General features: G+C 25.8%; 4 protein-coding genes across 4 annotated transcripts; 1 reads left to right on the forward strand and 3 right to left on the reverse strand.

Moving 5' to 3' along the window:
* Window positions 1-7,614: 7,614 nt before the first annotated feature.
* On the reverse strand, window positions 7,615-7,884 carry OCT59_016272 (uncharacterized protein; the record flags this gene model as incomplete). The annotated part of the gene is made up of 1 exon (XM_066132366.1): window positions 7,615-7,884. The coding sequence occupies one exon, from the start codon at window positions 7,882-7,884 to the stop codon at window positions 7,615-7,617; it is 270 nt and encodes an 89-aa protein (XP_066003360.1).
* A 601-nt stretch (window positions 7,885-8,485) lies between these two features.
* On the reverse strand, window positions 8,486-10,850 carry OCT59_016273 (uncharacterized protein; the record flags this gene model as incomplete). The annotated part of the gene is made up of 2 exons (XM_066132367.1): window positions 8,486-8,502; window positions 8,894-10,850. 2 exons carry the CDS (start codon window positions 10,848-10,850, stop codon window positions 8,486-8,488), a joined length of 1,974 nt encoding a protein of 657 aa, XP_066003361.1.
* A 7,791-nt stretch (window positions 10,851-18,641) lies between these two features.
* OCT59_016274 (uncharacterized protein) lies at window positions 18,642-18,851 on the forward strand (the record flags this gene model as incomplete). Its single annotated transcript, XM_066132369.1, has 1 exon — window positions 18,642-18,851. One exon carries the CDS (start codon window positions 18,642-18,644, stop codon window positions 18,849-18,851), a length of 210 nt encoding a protein of 69 aa, XP_066003362.1.
* A 681-nt stretch (window positions 18,852-19,532) lies between these two features.
* OCT59_016275 (uncharacterized protein) lies at window positions 19,533-22,956 on the reverse strand (the record flags this gene model as incomplete). Its single annotated transcript, XM_066132370.1, has 4 exons — window positions 19,533-19,986; window positions 20,500-20,557; window positions 20,629-20,783; window positions 21,039-22,956. 4 exons carry the CDS (start codon window positions 22,954-22,956, stop codon window positions 19,640-19,642), a joined length of 2,478 nt encoding a protein of 825 aa, XP_066003363.1. The 3' UTR covers window positions 19,533-19,639.
* Between the last annotated feature and the right edge of the window lie 757 nt (window positions 22,957-23,713).

Consider the following 23,713-nt stretch of genomic DNA (forward strand, 5'->3'; position numbering starts at 1 on the left):
GGTAAAAGGAAATCGAGGGGAAGCAAAAGGTGAAAGAGAGAAAAAAATTAAGCTTTGCCAAAAAAAGCATAATTTTTTTTCACTATACCGCAGCTGAAGTTGCGGTAATTATTAATTTAATATCACATGATACACGTGATACATAATTTTGGGTTTCCCGAAATTTTTTTTTTTATATTTTTAAATGATATAAATAACAGATGTGTATATATGTGCTCATAATCATACACATATATATTTAATATGAACAATGATATGTATATATGTGCTCATATACATACATAAGTACAGTATAAGGAAATTTATCAAGTGCAGAGAAGTAGTAATACAAATTTTATACAAAATTTGTACAAATTATGGTCAAATAATTTTATACGGAATATATAATTAAAATATATGTAAATTTATATGGAATTTATTTTTGAAAATATTTTAAATAAATATTTATTATGAATTTGGTATGATTTCATTCCTAAATATCGATTTTGGTACAAATTTAACGTGATTTAGTAAAATCATTTTATTAATGTGATTTGGATCGGCATAAATTTAATACAAAATAATGATATTTTGTATATTTTAGACATATATAGGGTATAAATTTATACGAAAACTATTTACTGGGGTTAGCTAAAATATTTGAATTATCGAGCTTATAAAGAAAAGTCATATCAGATATATAATTAATATCTAGTATATATATTTATATGTCAACTTACAAATAGCAGCTTGTAAAGAATGCAATCATCTTTGTCTAATGGGTTATCTAATATTATTTACTAGTTTTTATTAATTTTAGAATCAAAAACCAAGAATGAACATAGCTTATATCCTGGGTAAATTACTTTACTAAAAATGGCTATTTTTTTGAAATACTTTTATAATATTCTTATTATACCTTTGTAATACAGACATTATTTTGTAATGATTGAAATTGTTTTTATGTATTTTGCAATTAATTACAAATACTACTATATACAAGGGCTAATAAAGTATTACAAATCATGATTTCAAAACAATTTAAACATTACATTGCAGTGGTATTTGTAATGGATTTATTAATAATAATATAATTGATAAATTGAAATTATTGTGAAATTGTATTGCAATATTTATAATATTAATATGAAATTGTATTGCGATGGTTTATATAGTATCTTAATATGAAATTGTATTGACCAATCAGGTGACCAAATTCCACCTGATTGGTCCCTATTTTTTTTCAATTTCCATCAATCGGTAAACCTGATTGCTGCTAAAAAATGGCACAAAAGGAGGATACTCACTTTGCTATCAGTATAAGATATTTTGATATATATATAATGTCTATATTGATAACTATGTTATCATGTATTTTATATGTATTAGCAACAAACCTGCTATTATAGTTCAAAATATATTAAAATATCATATTAAAATGTATTACAATATTAATACTAATATTAATTTTATATTATTTATTATAAATACTATATTAATATATATATTATATTAATATAGTGATATCTATAATATATATAAATATTGCCATATACAGTATATTATATTGATATTATATATAATGTTTATAATATATATATTGCCATATATATTATATTGATAATATAACCTATTAAAATTAATGTAAATATATATAACAATATGCATAATTATGTCAACATGCTATTTATATATATATTATAAGGATGTCAAAAAAACCTGCTCTGATAGTAAAGTACGATTTTCACATTTCATAATATTACTAAACATCAAAATATAAATCAATTTCCATATTTTTTACTACATTTCTACATTCATATCACAACTATATCTTCATTTCCATGTTCATATCCAAACATTTTAATAAAATAAAATATTTCTTACCTGAATTCATGATTTATTGATCATTTTTCAGAAATAAAATATAATTTGAAGTAAAATAAAATAAAAATATCATATTAATTAAAAATACATTAATTTGTTTTTGATTAATTCATGTTATTTATAAAAATAAAATTCAATAATTCTTGGATAAATAATAATATTTGAGTACTAAAGACTAAAACTTCTGAAACTAAAGTTCCAAATCCTCTTTTTATAGAAAATTTTAGGGAACTCTTCTTTCTGAATTATTATTACATCACTATTACATCATTATTACAGTATCACGTGACTTAAGAGTCTTCTCCTAAACTTAACCATAAACTCTTCTATACCTAAAATACTAAGATACCTATGACTTTCTACTAATTACTAGAAATAGCTTCAAATGTGAAGTTAGCAAAATATTTGATGAGTAAATTAACATCATAATTGATTGGAACATTTTCTATTCTGATAGTAGTATCAGCTATATGGTTAAGCATTGATATGTTGCTCTATCAAATCTGTAGTTAATTCTAATGCTATAACAATGTTGAGGAGAGGTATTGATTTGTTGACTTATTGAAAGTTTCTTCTGATGATATTAGAACAGAGAAGTATTCTAAGGTCATGTGTTTGTAGAACCTAAATGTAATATTGTTACGCAGTAAAATGTCACGTAGTAATCATGTGATATAACTGGACCCGTGATGCCGATCAATGTAGGAGATATCGAATATATTCGACATGTTCGATATGTTATATATGTCCGATATATAGAATATATGGTATATATAGAACATATAGTATATATAGAATAAATAGTATATATATATAGCATAAATAGCATATATATATAGCATAAATAGTATATATAAAATATATAGCATATATAGCATATGTAGCATAAATTAGATATTTTTTTTTATATAGTAGAAATTGTTATAAAAAGGCAGTGTAAATGCGCATTAGAAAAAGCAGTTTTTTAGAACAGTCCTTATAAAAATCATTAATAAAATTGATTATTAAAACTCATATACACTTTATCTTTCGTGTTATTTCTTATACACTTTAATTTTGTTATTCATTGTTTATATTTGGTTAGTTTAATCCCTTACCTGCGTCTGATCGTATAGGCTATTTTGGAGAGCTATACCATATTCACATTTGATCAGATTTATGTTAGATTTACATTGAGTTAATTAAATTAGTATAAGATTTATGCCGATCCTGTTAATTTCCGACCCTACCAATCCTTCTGCTTACATTAAATATACCGCTTATTTTTAAGCACATAAGAACTGACATATAACAATATCGTTATTTTCTGTCAAAAAAGCATTTTTTTTATTTCATTTCATTATTGGTTTTGTTGGTGTCAAAACTATCTCTCAAGATGAATATCTGATAATGACTATCTGCCCGAGAGTTATGTTCTTTAAATATATCATCATGTCGTGTTATTGTGTCATTGTTTGTGTTACAAAATTTTTTTTAGTATTTTTTTAGGATAATTTAGGTTATTTTATTGTATAGTTTAGATATTGTTTATTTTTATTTGTTTATATTATTTTTAGTTTATTTTAGTTTATATACTTATTGGATTAAATGATGAAATCGGAAGATTAGATAATTAGTGGCTGAAGGATGATCATTAGAGGTTTAGTGGTTGAACAAGATGTTACAAAGGACGATTTGTACTGCGGACTAATTAACCAAAGGACCATTTAAATGATAGACAAAAATGTACCAAATTTTGGGGGATCCTCCCGAAATCCCAACAACCATAATCCCGATGTGATAAAATCTTAACATTCCTATTCCCGACTAAGACAATATCCCGAATGATTAAAATACTGAAAGAATTATATCCTGAATAGTCCAAAACCTGGAATTCAAAATTCCCAAAAGTTCAAGTTACTGATGAGTCAAAATTCTGACACATTAAAGAAAAGAATTTTTTTCATATGACCATTTATGTAATAATATTATAGTGATTGCATAATTTGCCAAGGAGTTATTATGTCAATTACTCCTGCGTGATCTCACTATATATTATACTGTAACATGTAAGTCATAAATCAAAATTGCAATTTTTTATCATTTAAATTGGAAATAGTGCATATGTATTGTATATATGATTGTATTAATTGTCGCAAATTATATAATCAGTAGGAAATGATCTTCCTAGAAAACAAAAATCAAAGAGATACTTAAAATTATAATATTATGTCGGGATTTTGACTCATCAGTAACTTGAACTTTCAGGAAATTTAAATTCTGGATTTTAGACCATTCGGGATATGATACTTTCGGGATTTTGATCGTTCAGTATATTGTCTCTGTCAGAAATACGTGCCTTGGGATTTTATCATATCGGGATTGTGCTTATTGGGAATTTGTGGTAAACTCATTTTGAGAGATATTTAAAGAATAAGAGGAGGAGCAATTTTGAAGGATAGTTAGTGATAGTCAAGTGATAAGTAGTGATAATTAACCCTTGAAAAGGAATAACGAATATTACAGAGCTGCTGAGTGAGGCAGTGATATGGTCAATTCCTTACCAATTTTTGTCAATTGTTAATAAAGATACACGTTTCTTACCAATTCCTAATTATATCTTTTATTATTTATCATTTATTATTCAGTTTATTTATTTTCGCGTTTATTAGTTTATAAATAAAAAATGATATATTGATCGATTACACACCATAAACCTATCTTTATTTCATATACCTTTGTCAAATATTAGCCTACAATTATTATCGATTTCCTACTGCATCTCTTATTATATTACATTCATTACATGTATTACTGATATTCTATTTCTGTTACTACCTGACAAATCGTATAAAATCGATAGTGACATTTGCAGTATTTTTATTTGTGTATTTGTAGATCCTCGAGTATTTTCTATATTCGTAAAATCTTTATTCTGATCCATATCCATTTGATCGTAGTTGTTTGTGATTGGTGTTTGTTGATCAGAAATATTTTGTCACATAATAATATGTCTGGTTCTGAGGAAATTGGGTGGAAATTTTCATCTTTCCATAGCAGAATGTTCAGGTGAGAAGGGGAAGAAGACTCGTTGAGTGTAGAGTTTGTTATTTTATACATTTAAAATCATCTATTGGTTCACCAGAGTCTCTTTTATTGATACCATAAGTTGTAGCATTTATTTCTTGTCTGAAAGACTTGTATGATTTTTGAAAATAGTTATTTGTATCCGTCATTTTTTAGAAGGGTACTTTGAAAAGGTGTTTTGTGCCATAGTAATATATGTTTTTCACATCATAAAATCTATATTTGCAATAAAATTTGTATGTATACTATCTGAAAAAAAAAGTATTCATATTGAAATTCTTTAGCAAAATTTTGGTCAAGGGATCGATCTTAACGAATTGAAATTTTTTTATTTTTTTTATTTTTCTTTAAGTTTATAACATATGATTATTTTTTATTCCTGTAAAATTTTAATTAAAGAATTATAGCCATTAAAAATTCCTTTAATTATAATATAATTATATAAGGCATATTGGTCAAGGAGCTTAATAATAAATAAATTATCTATGTAATTTTTACTTTCTGGCTTTAATTCTCCCTGATAGGAATGTGGGCATTCCACGACTTAGCGACTCAAGCACAGTACAGAACCGAGAACGGAACCAAAACTGAAAACTGGTTCAGTTCTTTGGAACTGAGTCGTTCAACTTGAGCAGCTCAGTTCCGTTCAGAATATTGGTATAATTTTTTAAGAACTGTGAAGATAATTAACATCACACTAGTAATAATAGGCAGTCACCTGTTGTGCATCAGGACCAATGAGTTTGTTTAGATAGAAAATTTTAGTATCATAATGTAATACTAAGTAAATTAAAGATGGTTGTAGTAGTTTTTTGTTTATAATTAGGAATTTAATATGGTAATAACTAATTAGTTAACAAAAAAGAATAAAATAATATGTATTAATTATTGATGATTTGACGTTTGAGTAAAGAATGAAATTTGGATTAATTAAGGAATTGTGAAAAAATAATTATCAATAAAAATTAATTTTTTTTAGAAGTATTTTCTAAAAAACTTTAATATGAAAATATTACAAATATATTTATTAATTGACTATTTCTATTTTTACACTACATGTGTAAATACGGGTCACGTGATTATTGTCGTTTGCATAAAAAATTTCCTATTTTGGAAATTTGTGTAATGCATTTTAATTACAGTAATTTTGGCTGAAATTATAAATTGGCCGAAATTATTAGACGGGACATATGACAAATAAGATTTTTCCTACCGAAAAAATTCAAGTCCCTAGAATAAATAGTAAAAATGGAAAACTATAGGGGTGTGATATGGGTGACAAATTATAGTCACGTGATACATGTTTCGCATACTAGTGTATATTAAGAAATTATCTTATTAATTAATTATAAATTTTATAATTATTTCTTATTATTTATATTACGTTAATCTTAAACTTATAACCAACTTAAGAAAAATATTTGAACAATTAAATGTATTAGAATCTCATTTCATTTATTATTATTTTTTGATACTCATTTTACTCGATAAATTATTAATTTAACTAAGCCATTTGAATTAAAAACTTTATTCAAAAATCTGGTGATTATTTAGAGAATTTCAGATATGGATTTGGTTATAATAACCTATTGTCAAATCAATCAATTAATTATAAAATATTGTAAAAATATCAATTTTTTAAATTTGAAAATCAAACTATTTATCCAGCATTTAATTTAATTGAAATAATCTTAATCATATTATCAACGTCGGTCGATTTCCTAAAAATATAATTGTAAATATAATTAATATAATATTTTATTTTTTTATTTAGTAATGAAAAAAATTAAAAAAAAATTGAGGGGAAGAAAAAGGATAAAGAAAAAAAGGATATCCGAAAAAAAATAAGTACCGAAAATACCAGACTAAAAAAAAAGATTTAAAAATTCTGATTAAGGTAAAATTGCATTAACCGAAATTGGATTAGTTGATTGAAATACACACAGATATAAATCATCATCTATTAAATGGGGATGTAAAATTTTTAAGAATTTCTATGCAGTTACACTATGAAATTAATGATTATAAATCAACTGTTTGAAAACCATCCTGTAATTAGTCAAGTAAGATAGCAATCCATTTAGAGAAAATTTCGAATCTATTCAGAATTTCAGATTCAAACTAGTAACTTAATTTCAGAAATTATCATCTAGTGATCCAGACAAGCATTGTAAGATAAGCATTCATCTGGAATTTGTCCGCCTAAAAACATTACGTATTACAGTCAAACCTTTATATAACGATATGTTGGGACATATATGAAATTTTTAGAAAATATCGTTATATCAAAGTTATACCGATATTTATATGTCCTCACATATAGTGGGAAAATAAAATTTTATCAGTATATCAAGTTTTTAATAGTATATCGGTATATCGAATATCGGTATATTGAGGTTAGACTGTAGTGCATAAGAGGTCCTGAACTGACTTGAGCCATTCTGTGGAACCAAACCGCTCAGAACCAGTTTTCCAGAACGGTTCTGCTCAGAACCAGTTCCTCTGCTCAAAAGAACCAGAACTGAACCGATGGAACCGTCCCCATCCCTACTCACTGACCCTTTTTCTTTGAAAAATGCAAAAATATCTACAAGTGAATATACTTTTAATGATACTAATAATAATGCTTTCTATATATAATAATAATAGATAAATAATCTAACAAATAAAGAATATTTAATAGAATTAATAATCCTCAATCATACAATCAAGACCCTGAGACTCTTCTTGAACTAAGATTTCAGTAAGTTTGCGACTTGTATAATATGCTTGTGGATGAGATTGCATAATAACTTGTTCTTGTAATAAAGCTTTGTCTGCCTCTACAAATTCAAACATATCATTTTTTAATTGATTATCAGTAATAGGTACTTCATATTTATAATTTCCATTCCTGTTTATTTCATAATATTTATTAATACATCTAATCCATTCAGATACAATATTTTCAAGCATTATTATGGTTGGTCTATTGGAAGGATTTAAATCCCAACATTTTTCTATCAAATTTATATAACATTTTGGAGTACTTTTCATGATTTTAGGACGTTTTCCTTCATAAACACTCAAGATAAAATGATGGTCATGTGCTTCATGGTTAAATGGAGGAATGCCTGATGTAAATTCCCACATTATCATCGAAAAGCTATAAATATCACTTGCTGGAGTATAGGGTTTTTTTCTTAATATTTCAGGCGCCATGTAAGGTAAAACTCCATAAATTTCATTAACTTTATTATCAGAATCTTGCAAATCACTTATGGGTTTGCACAATCCTAAATCAATAATAAATGACTCATAATTATCAGATATTAAAATATTACCATCATGAAAATCACCATGAGTTAAATTTGATTCATGGATTACTTTAAGTCCTAATATTATTTTTTTCAATAATTGTAACTTTTCTTGCCACTTGAATTTAATTATATCAGATAAACATTTTCTCAAACTTCCTTTTTTCGCATAACTCATTACTATTATATAATTTAAATTATTTGGATCTTGAGTAATTCCAAAAAATTGAATAAATTTCGAAAATGACTTTTTCTGACAATTATAATGATATTTCCACTATGTAAATAACAAAAAAATATTAAACTTCTGCAGAAGGAAATAAAATTTGCTATTAAATATAAATACTATACCTCATCTAGAAATTCACTATTTAAACTTGATGAATTATTAAGTTTTTTAAGAATAACCTCATAACATGTTTGTCTATTCCATTGTTGTTTGTCAAAATTCCAACTAAAAATAGGCCCGTCTGACCAGATAGCTTTATGAATTTCACTAAATCCTCCTTTAGTATAATAATCAATACTTGTTAAATTATTGTAAGGTATCCACTCTAAAATTTCATAACTATTTTTAGCATTTATTTGTGCTTCCTGAATAAATTTATCAATAAATTTATTTTTACTAGTCCACTTTGAAAAATCTTGTTGAAATCGCTTAGTATTACATTGTTGGCACCAATGGTAATCAGTGTTTGGTAGATTGCATTCATTACAAAATACAACTTCAATTTTAGAAATTTTTTTGTTATTTTCTACTATTATTTGATGCCAATAAAAGGCCCTTTCTAAATTCTTTTCTGTTCCTTCTCCATATCTATAACATGCAACTAAATTAATTATTGCAAAAATATGACCTTTTTTTGCTGCTTTTTGAAACCAATGAAAGGCTTTTTCTAAATTCTTTTCTGTTACTACTCCATTCCTATAATGTACAGCTAGATTAAACATTGCATCAATATGATCTTTTTCTGCTGCTTTTTGATACCAATGAAAAGCTTTTTCTAAATTCTTTTCTGTTCCTTCTCCATAATAATATCTATTGGCTAGATTAAACATTGCAATAATATGATCTTTTTCTGCTGCTTTTTGATACCAATAAAAGGCCTTTCCTAAATTCTTTTCTGTTCCTTCTCCATTATAATATCCATTGGCTAAACTATTCATTGCATCTTCATCACCATTTTCTGCTGCTTTTTGATACCAATGAAAGGCTTTTTCTAAATTCTTTTCTGTTCCTTCTCCATTTTCACAACATATGGCTAAACTATTCATTGCATCTTCATCACCATTTTCTGCTGCTTTTTGATACCAATGAAAGGCTTTTTCTAAATTCTTTTCTGTTCTTTCTCCATTATAATACATATTGGCTAAATTAGACATTGCATCTTCATCACCATTTTCTGCTGCTTTTTGATACCAATGAAAGGCTTTTTCTAAATTCTTTTCTATTCCTTCTCCATTTTCATAACATATGGCTAAACTATTCATTGCATCTTCATCACCATTTTCTGCTGCTTTTTGATACCAATGAAAGGCTTTTTCTAAATTCTTTTCTGTTCCTTCTCCATTATAATACATATTGGCTAAATTAGACATTGCATCTTCATCACCATTTTCTGCTGCTTTTTGATACCAATGAAAGGCTTTTTCTAAATTCTTTTCTATTCCTTCTCCATTTTCATAACATATGGCTAAACTATTCATTGCATCTTCATCACCATTTTCTGCTGCTTTTTGATACCAATGAAAGGCTTTTTCTAAATTCTTTTCTATTCCTTCTCCATTTTCATAACATATGGCTAAACTATTCATTGCATCTTCATCACCATTTTCTGCTGCTTTTTGATACCAATGAAAGGCTTTTTCTAAATTCTTTTCTGTTCCTTCTCCATTTTCATAACATATAGCTAAACTATTCATTGCATCTTCATCACCATTTTCTGCTGCTTTTTGATACCAATGAAAGGCTTTTTCTAAATTCTTTTCTGTTCCTTCTCCATTTTTATAACATATGGCTAAACTATTCATTGCATCTTCATCACCATTTTCTGCTGCTTTTTGATACCAATGAAAGGCTTTTTCTAAATTCTTTTCTGTTCCTTCTCCAATATAGTATCTAGTGGCTAGATTAAACATTGCATTAATATGATCTTTTTCTGCTGCTTTTTGACACCAATGAAAGGCTTTTTCTAAATTCTTTTCTGTTCCTATTCCATATCCATAATATACACCTAGGTTATTCATTGCATCAATATGATCTTTTTCTGCTGCTTTTTGATACCAATGAAAGGCTTTTTCTAAATTCTTTTCTGTTCCTTCTTCATTATAATATCTATTGGCTAGATTAAACATTGCATCAATATGATCTTTTTCTGCTGCTTTTTGATACCAATGAAATGCTTTTTCTAAATTCTTTTCTGTTCCTTCTTCATTCTTATAACAGTTGGCCAAGTTAAACATTGCTTCTTTATCACCATTTTCTGCTAATTTTTCTAAAGAATTAATACATTCTTTACACCATAATTCTTCAGTAAAAGGTATATTACAATATGAACAATTTTTGGTGTCTATTGTAACAGTATCTTCATCTGAGATATTTAATTTATTAAATTCTGTTTCCATTTGTTATTTAGAAATTTGTTTTTACTGAAAAAAAAAAAATTATTTTTTTCTAGACAAATTTTTTTAACAAAAAATTTTTTTCTTGTTAACTGTCAATGAAGCTTCTAAAAAGAAATATTCTAACCAAAAGTAGAAATTACAACAAAAAAATTTTTCGGTCCGTATTATTCCCGATGCACTGATCTGCATTGAGAAATTCCAACCATAAGTAGTTAGTTTAAAGCGGAGTAGGTTTGGCCAGCATTACGGCATTAAGAAATTACGCTTGTGACAATAAGGGGCATGACAAATAGGTTTTCACTAACTGAAAAAATTCTGTACCGAAATGCTTACTAAAAAAAAGAAAAGTGGGTGATTTATAATCACGTAGTTCTGTCCGTTGTAAATGTCATGTTCAATAAAAGAAAATAACAAAATTAAACTTGTTTATTTTCTCACATTAAGATTATAAGAAAGCATTTTATCAGCATTTTTCTCCAAAAAAATTAGTGGACAAATAGTCCTATTTTTACTAACAAATAAGATAGGATTATGAGCAATTGAGCATGTCCTTGTTCAACATTATAACTTTGATAATGTAAACAATCATGATGCAGATCAACGCATCAGAAAAATACAGTCCGAAAATTAATAATCCAGAATTTCTCCCTATAAATAAAGTCAATCCGTGTTTTATATTCCATCATTTTTCCATAAAAGGCTCATATTTTTGGAATTAATAACCTTATATATATCACGGAATTTATCGAATTATTTACATTTTCCGTGAATGGATCCGTAAAAGGCTCATTTTTACAGAGTTTTTACAGAAATAACGGGTAATATTTTTTATAAGGCCTAATTTTAGTTAAAACATGAAGGTATATTCTATTTTAAAATTTTATTTTTTTAGTAACTCATACAATTTTCCTTCCCTTCCTTCCATCCACTTACGTCATAATTCCTTTTTGAATAAAATTTCCCCTGCTCATTATTTCCTTTATATTTGTATCCTTTTTTTGCAAAAACAATTTTTTAATTTATTTGTAATACGTTCACTCTATTTACAGAGAATCATAATAAGCGACAGACTTCAACGGTTTCTGTTACCTAGTATAGTTTGTGACTTCTAATTAATTGTTAAAATAGTATGTGCTAACGTTAAATTGAATGTTTTGACAGATTATTTTCTATATAGCTTATCTCTTGCTACTTATATTTACTATATGTTAAAACATAAACTGTTCATTATATTTGATTTCTTTCAGTTTATTTTATATGTTTAGTTTCTTAATAATATATGTTTGATAAACTATGCATGTTAGAATTATGTTTACCTAATCATATGTTATTGGCAAAAAGGTTCCTTGACGTTACAAAAATTTAAAATTGGTCAAAAACAATCATTTCACATAATTTTAAAATCGAGTCAATAAAATTTTTTTTTCTTTGCAATCCAAATTAATTCAATCGAGAAAATTTAAAATACTGTTTCAAATTTCCAAAATCCTAACCAATTTTTTGTCTGTAATTAGACGTAAGATGATTTTAGCAATTATAATTTTAGTTGGCTATATAAGTAATTCAATTTGTTGTAAAAATGTAATAAATAAATATTATATAATTATGATTACATTTAGTAAAGCAAAAAATAATTAGATTTTCTTACAAAGTATGAAAGTAATATGATTTTCAATATTAAATACAACCGACATATTACACTTTTGAAGATACATTTTCATTTGATTATTTCATAATAATATTGCCTGGTTAAATCTTTAAATCTATAAATACATTCTCAGTTTACACGTGTAAAGGAAATGACATCATATATCGGTACAAATAAGTGTATTCTCAATATACCAAAAAATATTTTTAGGTGAGTTAGTAAATATTCATATTTTTAAATACTTATATTATTCATTTAATAAAATGATTTAATTAATTAAAAAATCCTTGTTATTGAATTTTTTAGTTAAAATCAAATCAATATCATATTATTAAAATTCGGGATTAAGAGATCTTAAATTTGGTGAAAATTACGTGGAATAAATTATTTTATGGAAAATTTCAGGTGTTGTTTATATTAATGTATTTTTTTTATTATAATACTTATGATGATTTCTAATTCACATAAAAATATTTATAATGGTAACATATTATATATATTGAACCAGAAATGTTTAAAGGGTTATAGTATAAGAATGATTATTTGGGGAACCTGCAACAGACTGTAAGCATTTGCTAATTTTGAACATGATATCAATCTCATTTTTGAAATTCTTGATGGAAAATGATCTGAAATTACAGAAGATAAACCACAATGTTATGCAAATTTAATGAAAATTTGTTGAGATCCTGACTCCAAAAAAAAGCCAACAAAAAAAAAAAAATCTGTAGTGCTTGTAGTAGTTGATCTTTCAAAATAAGCATAATGAAATATTCAATAAAGCAAGGAATGGAAATTATTAAAACCGGAGAAGCTTGTTCTGTGCTCGCTAAAAACCTAATCCAAGCTATTTACACGAGTAGACAATCATTCTAAATGATCATCTATTAATAGGAAAATTATTAAAATAGTAATGCAGAAGAATGATAGGATTAGTTATGAGACAATACTAATATACACATGTGTATATATATTGCACATTTTTCTGTGACATATATTAAATTTTTGGTAAGTTTTATATTTGAATAATTTATTTTTAATTCCCTATATCATAAGACAACTGGAGCCATGAGAAAAAAAATATAAGACTAGCTATAGTAATGTATTAAAATACGAACACTTAAGAAAATTAAAGGGTAGAACACACAAAAAATTCTGGTAACAAAAAAAAAGAATAAAATTTTAGATAATCGATTAAAAAAAATTTAACTTCATAAAATTTACATACTATCCCAATTTAGTATGTATAAATGACATCGTGAAGTTCATAATAAGGTAATAAAACAAACTTGCAGATTAACAATTAAATTTTTACATAGGCATAGCATTATAATGATTTGGAATAGGTCGGGCGCAAACATTTGAAAAAAATAAAAATAGATAATTTTACAAAAACTGTCATAGTTTAAAATACTTTTAAAATATATAATTATCTATTAAAGCATACTTAAATTCTAATAGATAATATATACTAAAATTACTATAGGTTTTTTACATCTATTCAATGTTCAGTATGTCGAACAATTTAAATTTTCGCAAATGTTATTTAGTCAAATGATAGTCTATCGGGTGATTTTTAGTATTATAAATATTTTTAAATTATGAAAAAATTATTCATTTAATGCGAAGTAACCATTACCGCCATTAAGATGTGAGTGGTTGGTATTGAAATGGTCATTTAATTAGCATGGCAAATCCAATAATGATTTAATAACATGCGGTACATATCTACATGATGAGATATCTGTGAAGAGAACTAGTATTGCTCCGGAACTCTTTAAAAGTATGATGTTTCCTAAAAGGAATATGGGTTTATATCGAAATATTTTACATATTGTAAAATTAATTTTTACTAGATAAAAGATTTAGCTTATATTAAATATAAAACTGCTCTTATATATCAATCATATTTACATAATTACAACAACAACAGTTACATCATAAACAGCTTAAATATACAACCTATGACAAAAAAATTGAACAAACTCCAAATGCAAACTATCTGTCGGTATCTAAATTTTCCTATTGTCATATCAGACTAATAAAGAAGTTACTCCAGATAATAATATTTTCCCACAAAATTGATCCGAAAAATTCGATAATCACTTTTTCATCCATGTATTTTCTTATAATACATGTATATATGTAATATTTTCAAAATTATCACTATTATAAGTGATTCCAGAAAAATATAATTTCATTCCCTACAACTTTCAAAAAATCGTTAATATATCTAATAAATTATCGCCTATATTATATCATTTTCATCATTCATATCCGTAAAATAATCTAAACTATTTAATCCTAAATATATTAGATTTTTACAATTTAATAACAATGATTTAACATAATCGAAATCTTCAGGTACAAGATATGTTGATAATTGTTCAATATTTGGACAATTATTATTAGATATTGTTTTAATCAACATTCCTGTATTTTAAGTATAAATATTAACTTGTGAAATATTGACTTTTGTTTTTTCAACTAAAGTTGCAGATTCTTTTAAAACATGATAATCTATTAAGACAAAGAATTTGAAATTCTGAAATTGCAAGATAATTTTGAAATTCTTCTTTAGTATCTTCATCACTATCATAAATACTATAAATTGTTATTTTTTTTAGATTAGTTAGTGATGTTAAGAATGAAGGCGGAATAATTCTAACTGAGCGTAAATTAAGTTTATTAATCGTATTTCCTTTTCTTTCTAATGCTTCGCTTAATTCTTTACAAGTAGGTCCTTTTTTAATATGAAATTCAAACTATACACTTTTTAATTTTCTTTGTGCATCGATTAAAGAGATAATCCGGAAATTTTTTCTTGGGAATAATCATGAATAATTAATACATTTAAATTTTTACAAAGTTTTGACATCTTATAAAGTGAATCAGTATCAACTTATGTTGAAGCTCCTGGGAATGATAACTAATATAGGTTGTGAGGTTCTCCATGATAATTCTTTAATATTATTACATTGACTAATGTATAATTTGTATAACTCTTGTTCTAAATATTTGTATTTTCTACATCTTCCAGTTATAAAGGTTCCACCAGTTACCATTTCTGTAATTTCTTTAATAAGTTTAGATTTCAGAAATTTACAATAACTAATATAATTAAATGAAGGCGGTTTTAAAAGAATTGTCGAAGGTAATTTGATACCATTATAAAAGGTATTTTTTTGAAGTGGATAAAAGACAAGAAAGTATCATTAATTTTCTGTGGATAATTTTTCCATAAGATTGGAACTACTAAATGACATCATTCTTTATTAACTAAAATTTCTGTTTGTAATTCATTAAAAATGAAAACTAGGCAATCCACATTAAGCCTTTATATCATCTTTCTTAATAAAATAAGAAAATTTCAATTTTTTTAAAAAAACGAAAATAAAATTACTGAGATATTAAATGAACCGAGATCTGAGATGTTAATGGGATGTAAAAGAATATCTGATGATGTTAACGGGATGTTAAATGTTAGATATTAAAATAACATTTTTATTATTAAAGTTTGTTAATATTATGTTATATGATATCAAAACATGACATTTATAGTGTTAATATTATCTATATAATTAAAAAAAATGGTGTAGCTGATTCGTATTCTTTATAGTTAAGACCCGCTTGATCAGCAAGTATGTTGTACACCTGATCCAATTCCGGTTAATGAAATTTTAATCGGAAATTTTTTTTTCCAACCGATCTAAATTTTTTCGGTTCCCCTTTTTTTATAATTTTTCATTTTTTTTTCTTGAACCGATCTTTTACTTTTGATTCTTTTTTTTTTTCAAATTTCCTCTTTTCTCTTTCAAAACACCTTTCCTTTTTTTTTCTTTTTTTAAAAATTTTTCGTTTTTTTTCCCTCTATTTTTTTTTCCAAAACCGAAAAATTATTATTATTTTTTTTTTATTAAATAATCTTTTAAGACTTATATTATTTTTAGACCATATTATTGAATTTTTTTTTCGGTCTTTTGGACTGAATTATCATTTATTTCAGAATTTTTTTCGGTACTTATTTTTTTTTTTTAAACCCGATTTCTTTCTTTATCCTTTTTCTTTCCCCGTATTTTTTTTCTTTTTTTTCGAATTTTTTCTTTTTCAACTCGATTTTTCTCTTTATCCCTCCCCACAAATTTTTTTTTTTTTCGATTGACTTTTTTTCCAATCCGAAAAATTTTTTCCCCTTTTCCTTTTTCGGTTTGGTCTTTTTTCTTTCAAACCGAATATTTTTTTTTCCGAATACATTCTTCCACCATTTGGGTTTGGACCGGTGATCAGGTCAATGTTGCGGCGACACGGCAATTGCCTTTTTTCCCGATTCTTATTTTTAATAATAGTATTATTTTTTGTATCAAGCTCAATAATAAATAGATTTACATAATTATTTATTTTTTGTAACAACGTTATAATTTAATTTTTCTGGGAATTTTTTTTTTTCATATTAATTAGTAAGATATTTTTTTTCTAGAGGATAAAAAAAAAAGATTTTTTTCGTAACAATGTAACAACAAACTACATTGTTTTTGTAATGAATTTGTAAATTTCACAATACTGCAACATTTTTTTCGTGTGATAAATAAATTTTGCATTTAATAATAATATTTTATATATTGTATAACAATTTCATTGTTAATTATATAATCATGTAAATTGTGTAATTTATTACATTTATTTCCTACTAATGGCATCATAATAATAGTAAAAAACTAGACCCATTCACACTGCAATAAAAGTAAATTATTGTTATTTTCTTACTTGATGGGCAAGTATCATCCCCCGGCGCAACGCGATGGGTTACGACTAGTAATTTATTAATTTATTTAGTAAAAAAAATTATGTAATTCGATTCAGAATGAGTAAATAAATATTGATTGAATTATAAATAATCCCGATTTTCTCTTGATTCGTTCATTTAAATAAATTTGTAATACAAATTCCCAAAACAGTATGCAAATTCTGGAAGCCCAAAGTGTTTTAAAAAGAAAACTAAAGGTTTTTTTACTGGTTTTTTCAGTTTTCAGAATAGTATTATATTTCAAAGTGTTAACATGCAAATTGCCCATAGTGTTAAAATGTCTGAAACCCATCAAAAACAAGTCACTTGCATGAAGAACTTTGAAAGAAAATAGTGCATTTAATCTTAAAACGTCAACTAATACAAATTCACCTCAAAACCTGAAGTGACAAATAATAATACTGTTGAAAGTCCAGATCTTGAAAGCTTTGCTAAAAAATTAGGTCTCAATATTTCAAATATAATTTGAGGAAATTTTATGGTATATATAACAAATCTGTTCCAAGCTTGATCACACTTTTACTAACGTATCACTTTGCTGGTGTAGCCGTAGGTATCTGAGAATCACATGATTGGATAAACATTTAATTGAAGAAAGAATGTTTGATCGAGATAATTAAAAATGCAATCATTTATAGCTACACAGTAGTTTATTTTATTTATATATAGTTATTTATATTTAGATCAGTTTATTTATAGTTTAGTTATAAATGGTTTATTAGTCATAATGAGTTATAATAATTCATGATTAGGAAGATGGAGTAAGATGGAAAGATTATATTAGTAACAATGATTATTAATCAGTAAATTACATCATAGATTAGATTTATAATTACAAATTATTAATAATCATTAGTAAAATGAATATCTTAGAAGTTTTTAGAATCTTTTAGAACTTTTAGCCATTATTAATTATAAATTACAGAATATTTTAGAATAGTTTAGTTAGTGAAATGTCAAAATGTATAAAAAGGATGTGGTTTGAATTTAGCTCCAGCAGCCTATGGGCTCAGATTTATTTAATTGTTAATGAAGAGTATCATTGTAGTTTCACCATGAAAAACGATTAATAATTGAAGGGGGATTATCCAAATTTGAAATTATTGTTAAAAGATATTAAAAGACTAAACCAAGTAAAATTGTTAAATTGTTAAATTGTTTACTGACAGGTGGCAGACATCGTGACACCAGCCCTGACTTCATTTAGCCATCTACAGTATAATGACTGAATACGATTGCCATGATATTTTTTAATTAATTCCTCAGATATTTTATCCTTATACTTCCAATTCCAAACATCAGTCAAGAATTGTAATGTATATGAAGTCATTAGAGATAGATGATATGGGTGACTTGGATAAAAATTACTCCTTCTGAATGGGACCCAGTCAGAGAAGAGATTGCAACAAATAGAGACAAGTCGCATGTATTTATTGTTCATGGAAAGATTTTAAAGTATTATGAAAAAGATGTATCATGGGAAGAATATGAAAACTTGAGAAGAGATATCCAGGAAAATACTTTGCAAACGACTTGGAGGTTCTTATGATTGGGAAAGAGCTGTTTTTACAATGGATGATGTTAGCATAAAATTTTCAATTTGACGCGTTCTACTGGTATTATTGGTATTAAATATTAATATACCTATCACTGAAAAGACTGTTCTATTGCACTAATAATGATACAATTAGGAAGGAATGGGTGTACTACGATATCAAATGTAACTAGCATAATGACCATTTCAAATATTTATTTTTATTTTGGAGGAGTTAATTTATTTTTAGAGTTCAAAAAAAGGAGTTAACTGTTAGTTTTGACAGTTCGTAGTAGGAAGAATAATATAACATGAGTTAAATACATTTCTGATGTGTACAAATGGAGGCATGTAAATTTTTTCTTTGTATTAGTTCTGCATCTATTACAAATAAATTGATAACGTATTACCATTATAAAAAATAAAATAAAATAAATCAAATTTGGCTATAATTCAATTATTGTGTTTTCAGTTTTAAGTATAAGAAATTATACAGGTACCAAATAGTATTTCATTATACAGAATTTGTATTAAAACAGATTCTGAATTTTCAATTTTTATAGGGCAATTATAATATTGCTAAGCTAATAATAATACTAGCTAAAGTATGGATTTGGAGGTTAAGCTCAAATTTGCTAAACAAATCTGAAAATGAAAATATAAAATAAACCTTATTTAACAATTAACATATTCTTTATATATTTAATAATGTTTATCTCTTATTTTTTATTGTAAAACTGCAAAAATACAAAAATACATAAATAATTAAACAAATAAAGAATAAACAATAGAATTGTTGATTTTTAAATTTCAACTATACATTCCAGCAATTCAGAATATTCTTGAACAAAGCTCTCACTAATATTATTAGACTTTTCTATTTCTTTAGTAATGTTGCGACTTATATAACATGCTTGAGAATGAGATTGTACTACTCGTTCTTGTACTACAGCTTTGTTTGCTTTTACAAATTCAAACATATCATTTTTTAATTGATTATCAATATCAGATACATTATAATAACAATTTTCATCCGTGTTTAATCTGTAATATTCATTAATACATCTAATCCATTCAGATATAATATTTTCAAGCATTATTATAGTTGGTCTATTAGAAGGATTTGAATCCCAACATTTTTTCATTAAATCTGTATAACATTTTGGAATATTTTCAATAATTTCAGGACGTTCACCCTTACAAACACTCAAGATAAGGTGATGATCATGTGCTCTATCACTAAATGGAGGATTACCTGATATAAATTCCCACATTATCATTGAAAAGCTATAAATATCACTTTCTGGAGTATAGGGTTTATTTCTTAATATTTCAGGCGCCATATAAGGTAAAACTCCATAAGTTTCATTAATGCTGCTATTATCAGAATCTTGTAAATCACTTATAGGTTTACATAATCCTAAATCAATAATAAATGACTCATTGTAATTATCTGACATTAAAATATTTCCATCATGAAAATCACCATGAGTTAAATTTGATTCATGAATTACTTTAAGTCCTAAAATAATTTTTTTCAATAATTGTAACTTGTCTTGCCACTTAAATACAATTATGTCAGATAAACATTTTCTCAAATTTCCTTTTTTTGCATAACTCATTACTATCATATAATTTAAATTATTTGGATCTTGGGTAAAACCAAAGAATTGAATAAATTTTGAAAATGATTTTTTCTGGCAATTATAATGATATTTCCACTATATAAATAATAAAAGTTATTAAATTTTGAAAAGAAAATAAAATTTTTTATTAAACATAAATAATATACCTCATCTAGAAATTTATTATTTAAATTTGATGAATTATTAAGTATTTTAAGAATGACTTCATGATCCGGCTGTCTATTCCATTGTTGTTTGTCATAATTCCAACTAAAAATAGGTCCATCTGACCAGATAGCTTTATGAATTTCACTAAATCCTCCTTTATCATAATAATTAATACTTAACAATTCATTATAAGGTATCCACTCTAAAATTTCATAACTATTTTTAGCATTCAGTTGTGCTTCTTGAATAAATTTATCAATAAATTCATTTTTGCTTGTCCACTTTGAAAAACCTTGTTGAAATCGTTTAATATTACATTGTTGGCACCACTGATAATCAATATATGGTTGTTTGCATTCATTACATTGTTGGTGCCATGGGTAATTAATAGATGGTTTTTTGCACTTACTACATATCTCATCTTCATCTTTAGCGCTTACTTTATTATTTAATGTTAGTACTTTTTGTTTCCAATAAAAGGCTGCTTCTAAATTTTTTTCTGTTCCTTCTCCATTTTCATAACATATGGCTAAATTATACATTGCCATAACAAGATCTTTTTCTGCTGCTTTCTGATACCAAAAAAAGGCTTTTTCTAAATTCTTTTCTGTTCCTTCTCCATTTTCATAAAATTTACCTAAATTATTCATTGCTTCTTCAACACCATTTTCTGCGGCTTTTTGATACCAATAAAAGGCTTTTTCTAAATTCTTTTCTGTTCCTTCTCCATATTCATAGCATAAGGCTAAATAAAAAATTGCACTTCCTTCAGAATCATTTTCTACTGCTTTTTGATACCAATGAAAAGCTTTTTCTAAATTTATTTCTGTTCCTTCTCCATTTTTAAAACAGTTGGCTAAATTATACATTGCTTCTTTAAAACCATTTTCTGCTGCTTTCTGATACCAATGAAAGGCTTTTTCTAGATTTTTTGCTGTTCCTCTTCCATTTTTATAAAATATGGCTAAATTATACATTGCTTCTTTAAAACCATTTTCTGCTGCTTTCTGATACCAATAAAAGGTTTTTTCTAAATTCTTTTCTGTTCCTTCTCCATTTTCATAACATGCAGCTAAATTATTCATTGCTTTTTCATTACCATTTTCTACTGCTTTTTGATACCAATGAAAAGCTTTTTCTAGATTTTTTTCTGTTACTTTTCCATTTTTATAACATGCAGCTAAATTATACATTGCTTCTTTAACACCATTTTCTGCTGCTTTCTGGTACAAATAAAAGGCTTTTACTAAATTCTTTTCTGTTCCTTTACCATCATTATAACAGTTGGCTAAATTATTTATTGCCATAACATGATCTTTTTCTGCTGCTTTATGATACCAATAAAAGGCTTTTTCCAAATTCTTTTCTGTTCCTTTTCCATCATTATAACATATAGCTAAATTATACATTGCTTTAACATGGTCTTTTTCTGCTGCTTTTTGATGCCAATAAAAGGCTTTTTCCAAATTCTTTTCTGTTCCTATTCCATCATCATAACATACGGCTAAATTATACATTGCTTTAACATGGTCTTTTTCTGCTGCTTTTTGATGCCAATAAAAGGCTTTTTCTAAGCTCTTTTCTGTTCCTATTCCAATATAATAAAAACTTGCCAAATTATACATTGCTTCTTCATCCCCATTTTCTGCTACTTTTTGATACCAACACAATGCTTTTTCTAAATTTTTTTCTGTTCCTTTTCCATTAATATAACAGTTGACTAAATTATTCATTGCTTTCTCATTACCATTTTCAGCTGCTTCTTGATACCAATGAAAGGCTTTTCCTAAATTCTTTTCTGTTCCTTTTCCATTTTCATAACATAAGGCTAAATTATTCATTGCCATTTCATTACCATTTTCAGCTGCTTCTTGATACCAATGAAAGGCTTTTTCTAAATTCTTTTCTGTTCCTTCTCCATTAGTATAACAGTAGGCTAAATTATTCATTGCTTCTTTATTACCATTTTCTACTGCTTTCTGATACCAGTAAAAGGCTTTATCTAAATTCTTTTCTGTTCCTTCTCCATTATAATAAAATTTGGCTAAATTATACATTGCTTCTTCATTACCATTTTCAGCTGCTTTTTGGTAATAATGAAATGCTTTTTCTAAATTCTTTTCTGTTCCTTCTCCATTTTTATAGCAGTTAGCTAAATTAAGCATTGCTTCTTTATCACCATTTTTTGCTAATTTTTCTAAAGAAATAATACATTCTTTACACCATAATTTTTCAGCAAAAGGTTTATTGCAATACGAACAATTTTTGGTGTTTATTGTATTAGTATCTTTGTCTGAAATGTTTGGTTTACTAAATTCAGTTGCCATATGTTATTTTAGAATTTTATTTTACTGGAAAAACAAATTTTATTTTTTTTAGGCGTATTTTTTTTGACAAAATTTATATTTATGAATGAGTTACTAAAAAAAGGAATCTATATAACTAAAAAAATACATGTGTAACTGTAACGTTTTGATCCGTATTCTTTATAGTTAAGACCCGCTTGATTTGCAAGTCATCTAATCCAATTCCGGTTAATGAAATTTTAATCGGAAATATGGTTTTTTTTAAACCGATTTTTAAAATTTTTTCCTTTTCTTTCGAACTGATCTGAATTTTTTCGGTTTCCTTTTTTTTAATTTTCATTTTTTTTTCTTGAACCGATCTTTACTTTCAGTTCTTTCTTTTCTTTTTTTTAAAAAATTTTCATTTTTTTTTCCTTTTTCTTTTTCGGTTTTGTTTTTTTTCCAAACTGTATTTTTTTTTGTTTTTCCAAAACCGAAAAATTGTTATATTTTTTTTTTAATTAATCCTATTGTTTTGGTCTTTTAAGACTGATTTTTTTTTGAATTTTTTTTTCGGTGTTTTTTGCCCTTTTTTTTCAGAATTTTTTCAGTACTTTCGATTCTTTTTTTTTCAAAAATTTCTCTTTTTAAACCGATTTCTTTATCCTTTTTCTTTTCCCCAAATTTTTTTTTCAATGTTTTTTTTTTTCTTTCGAATTTTTTTTCATTTTCGGTTTCTTTTTTTCAACCCGATTTTTCTCTTTAATTTTTTTTCGTTTTTTATTTTTTGTTTTCGGTT

This window comes from Rhizophagus irregularis, chromosome 24 (genome assembly GCF_026210795.1).
Source record: "Rhizophagus irregularis chromosome 24, complete sequence".
Taxonomy (NCBI): Eukaryota; Fungi; Glomeromycota; class Glomeromycetes; order Glomerales; family Glomeraceae; genus Rhizophagus; species Rhizophagus irregularis.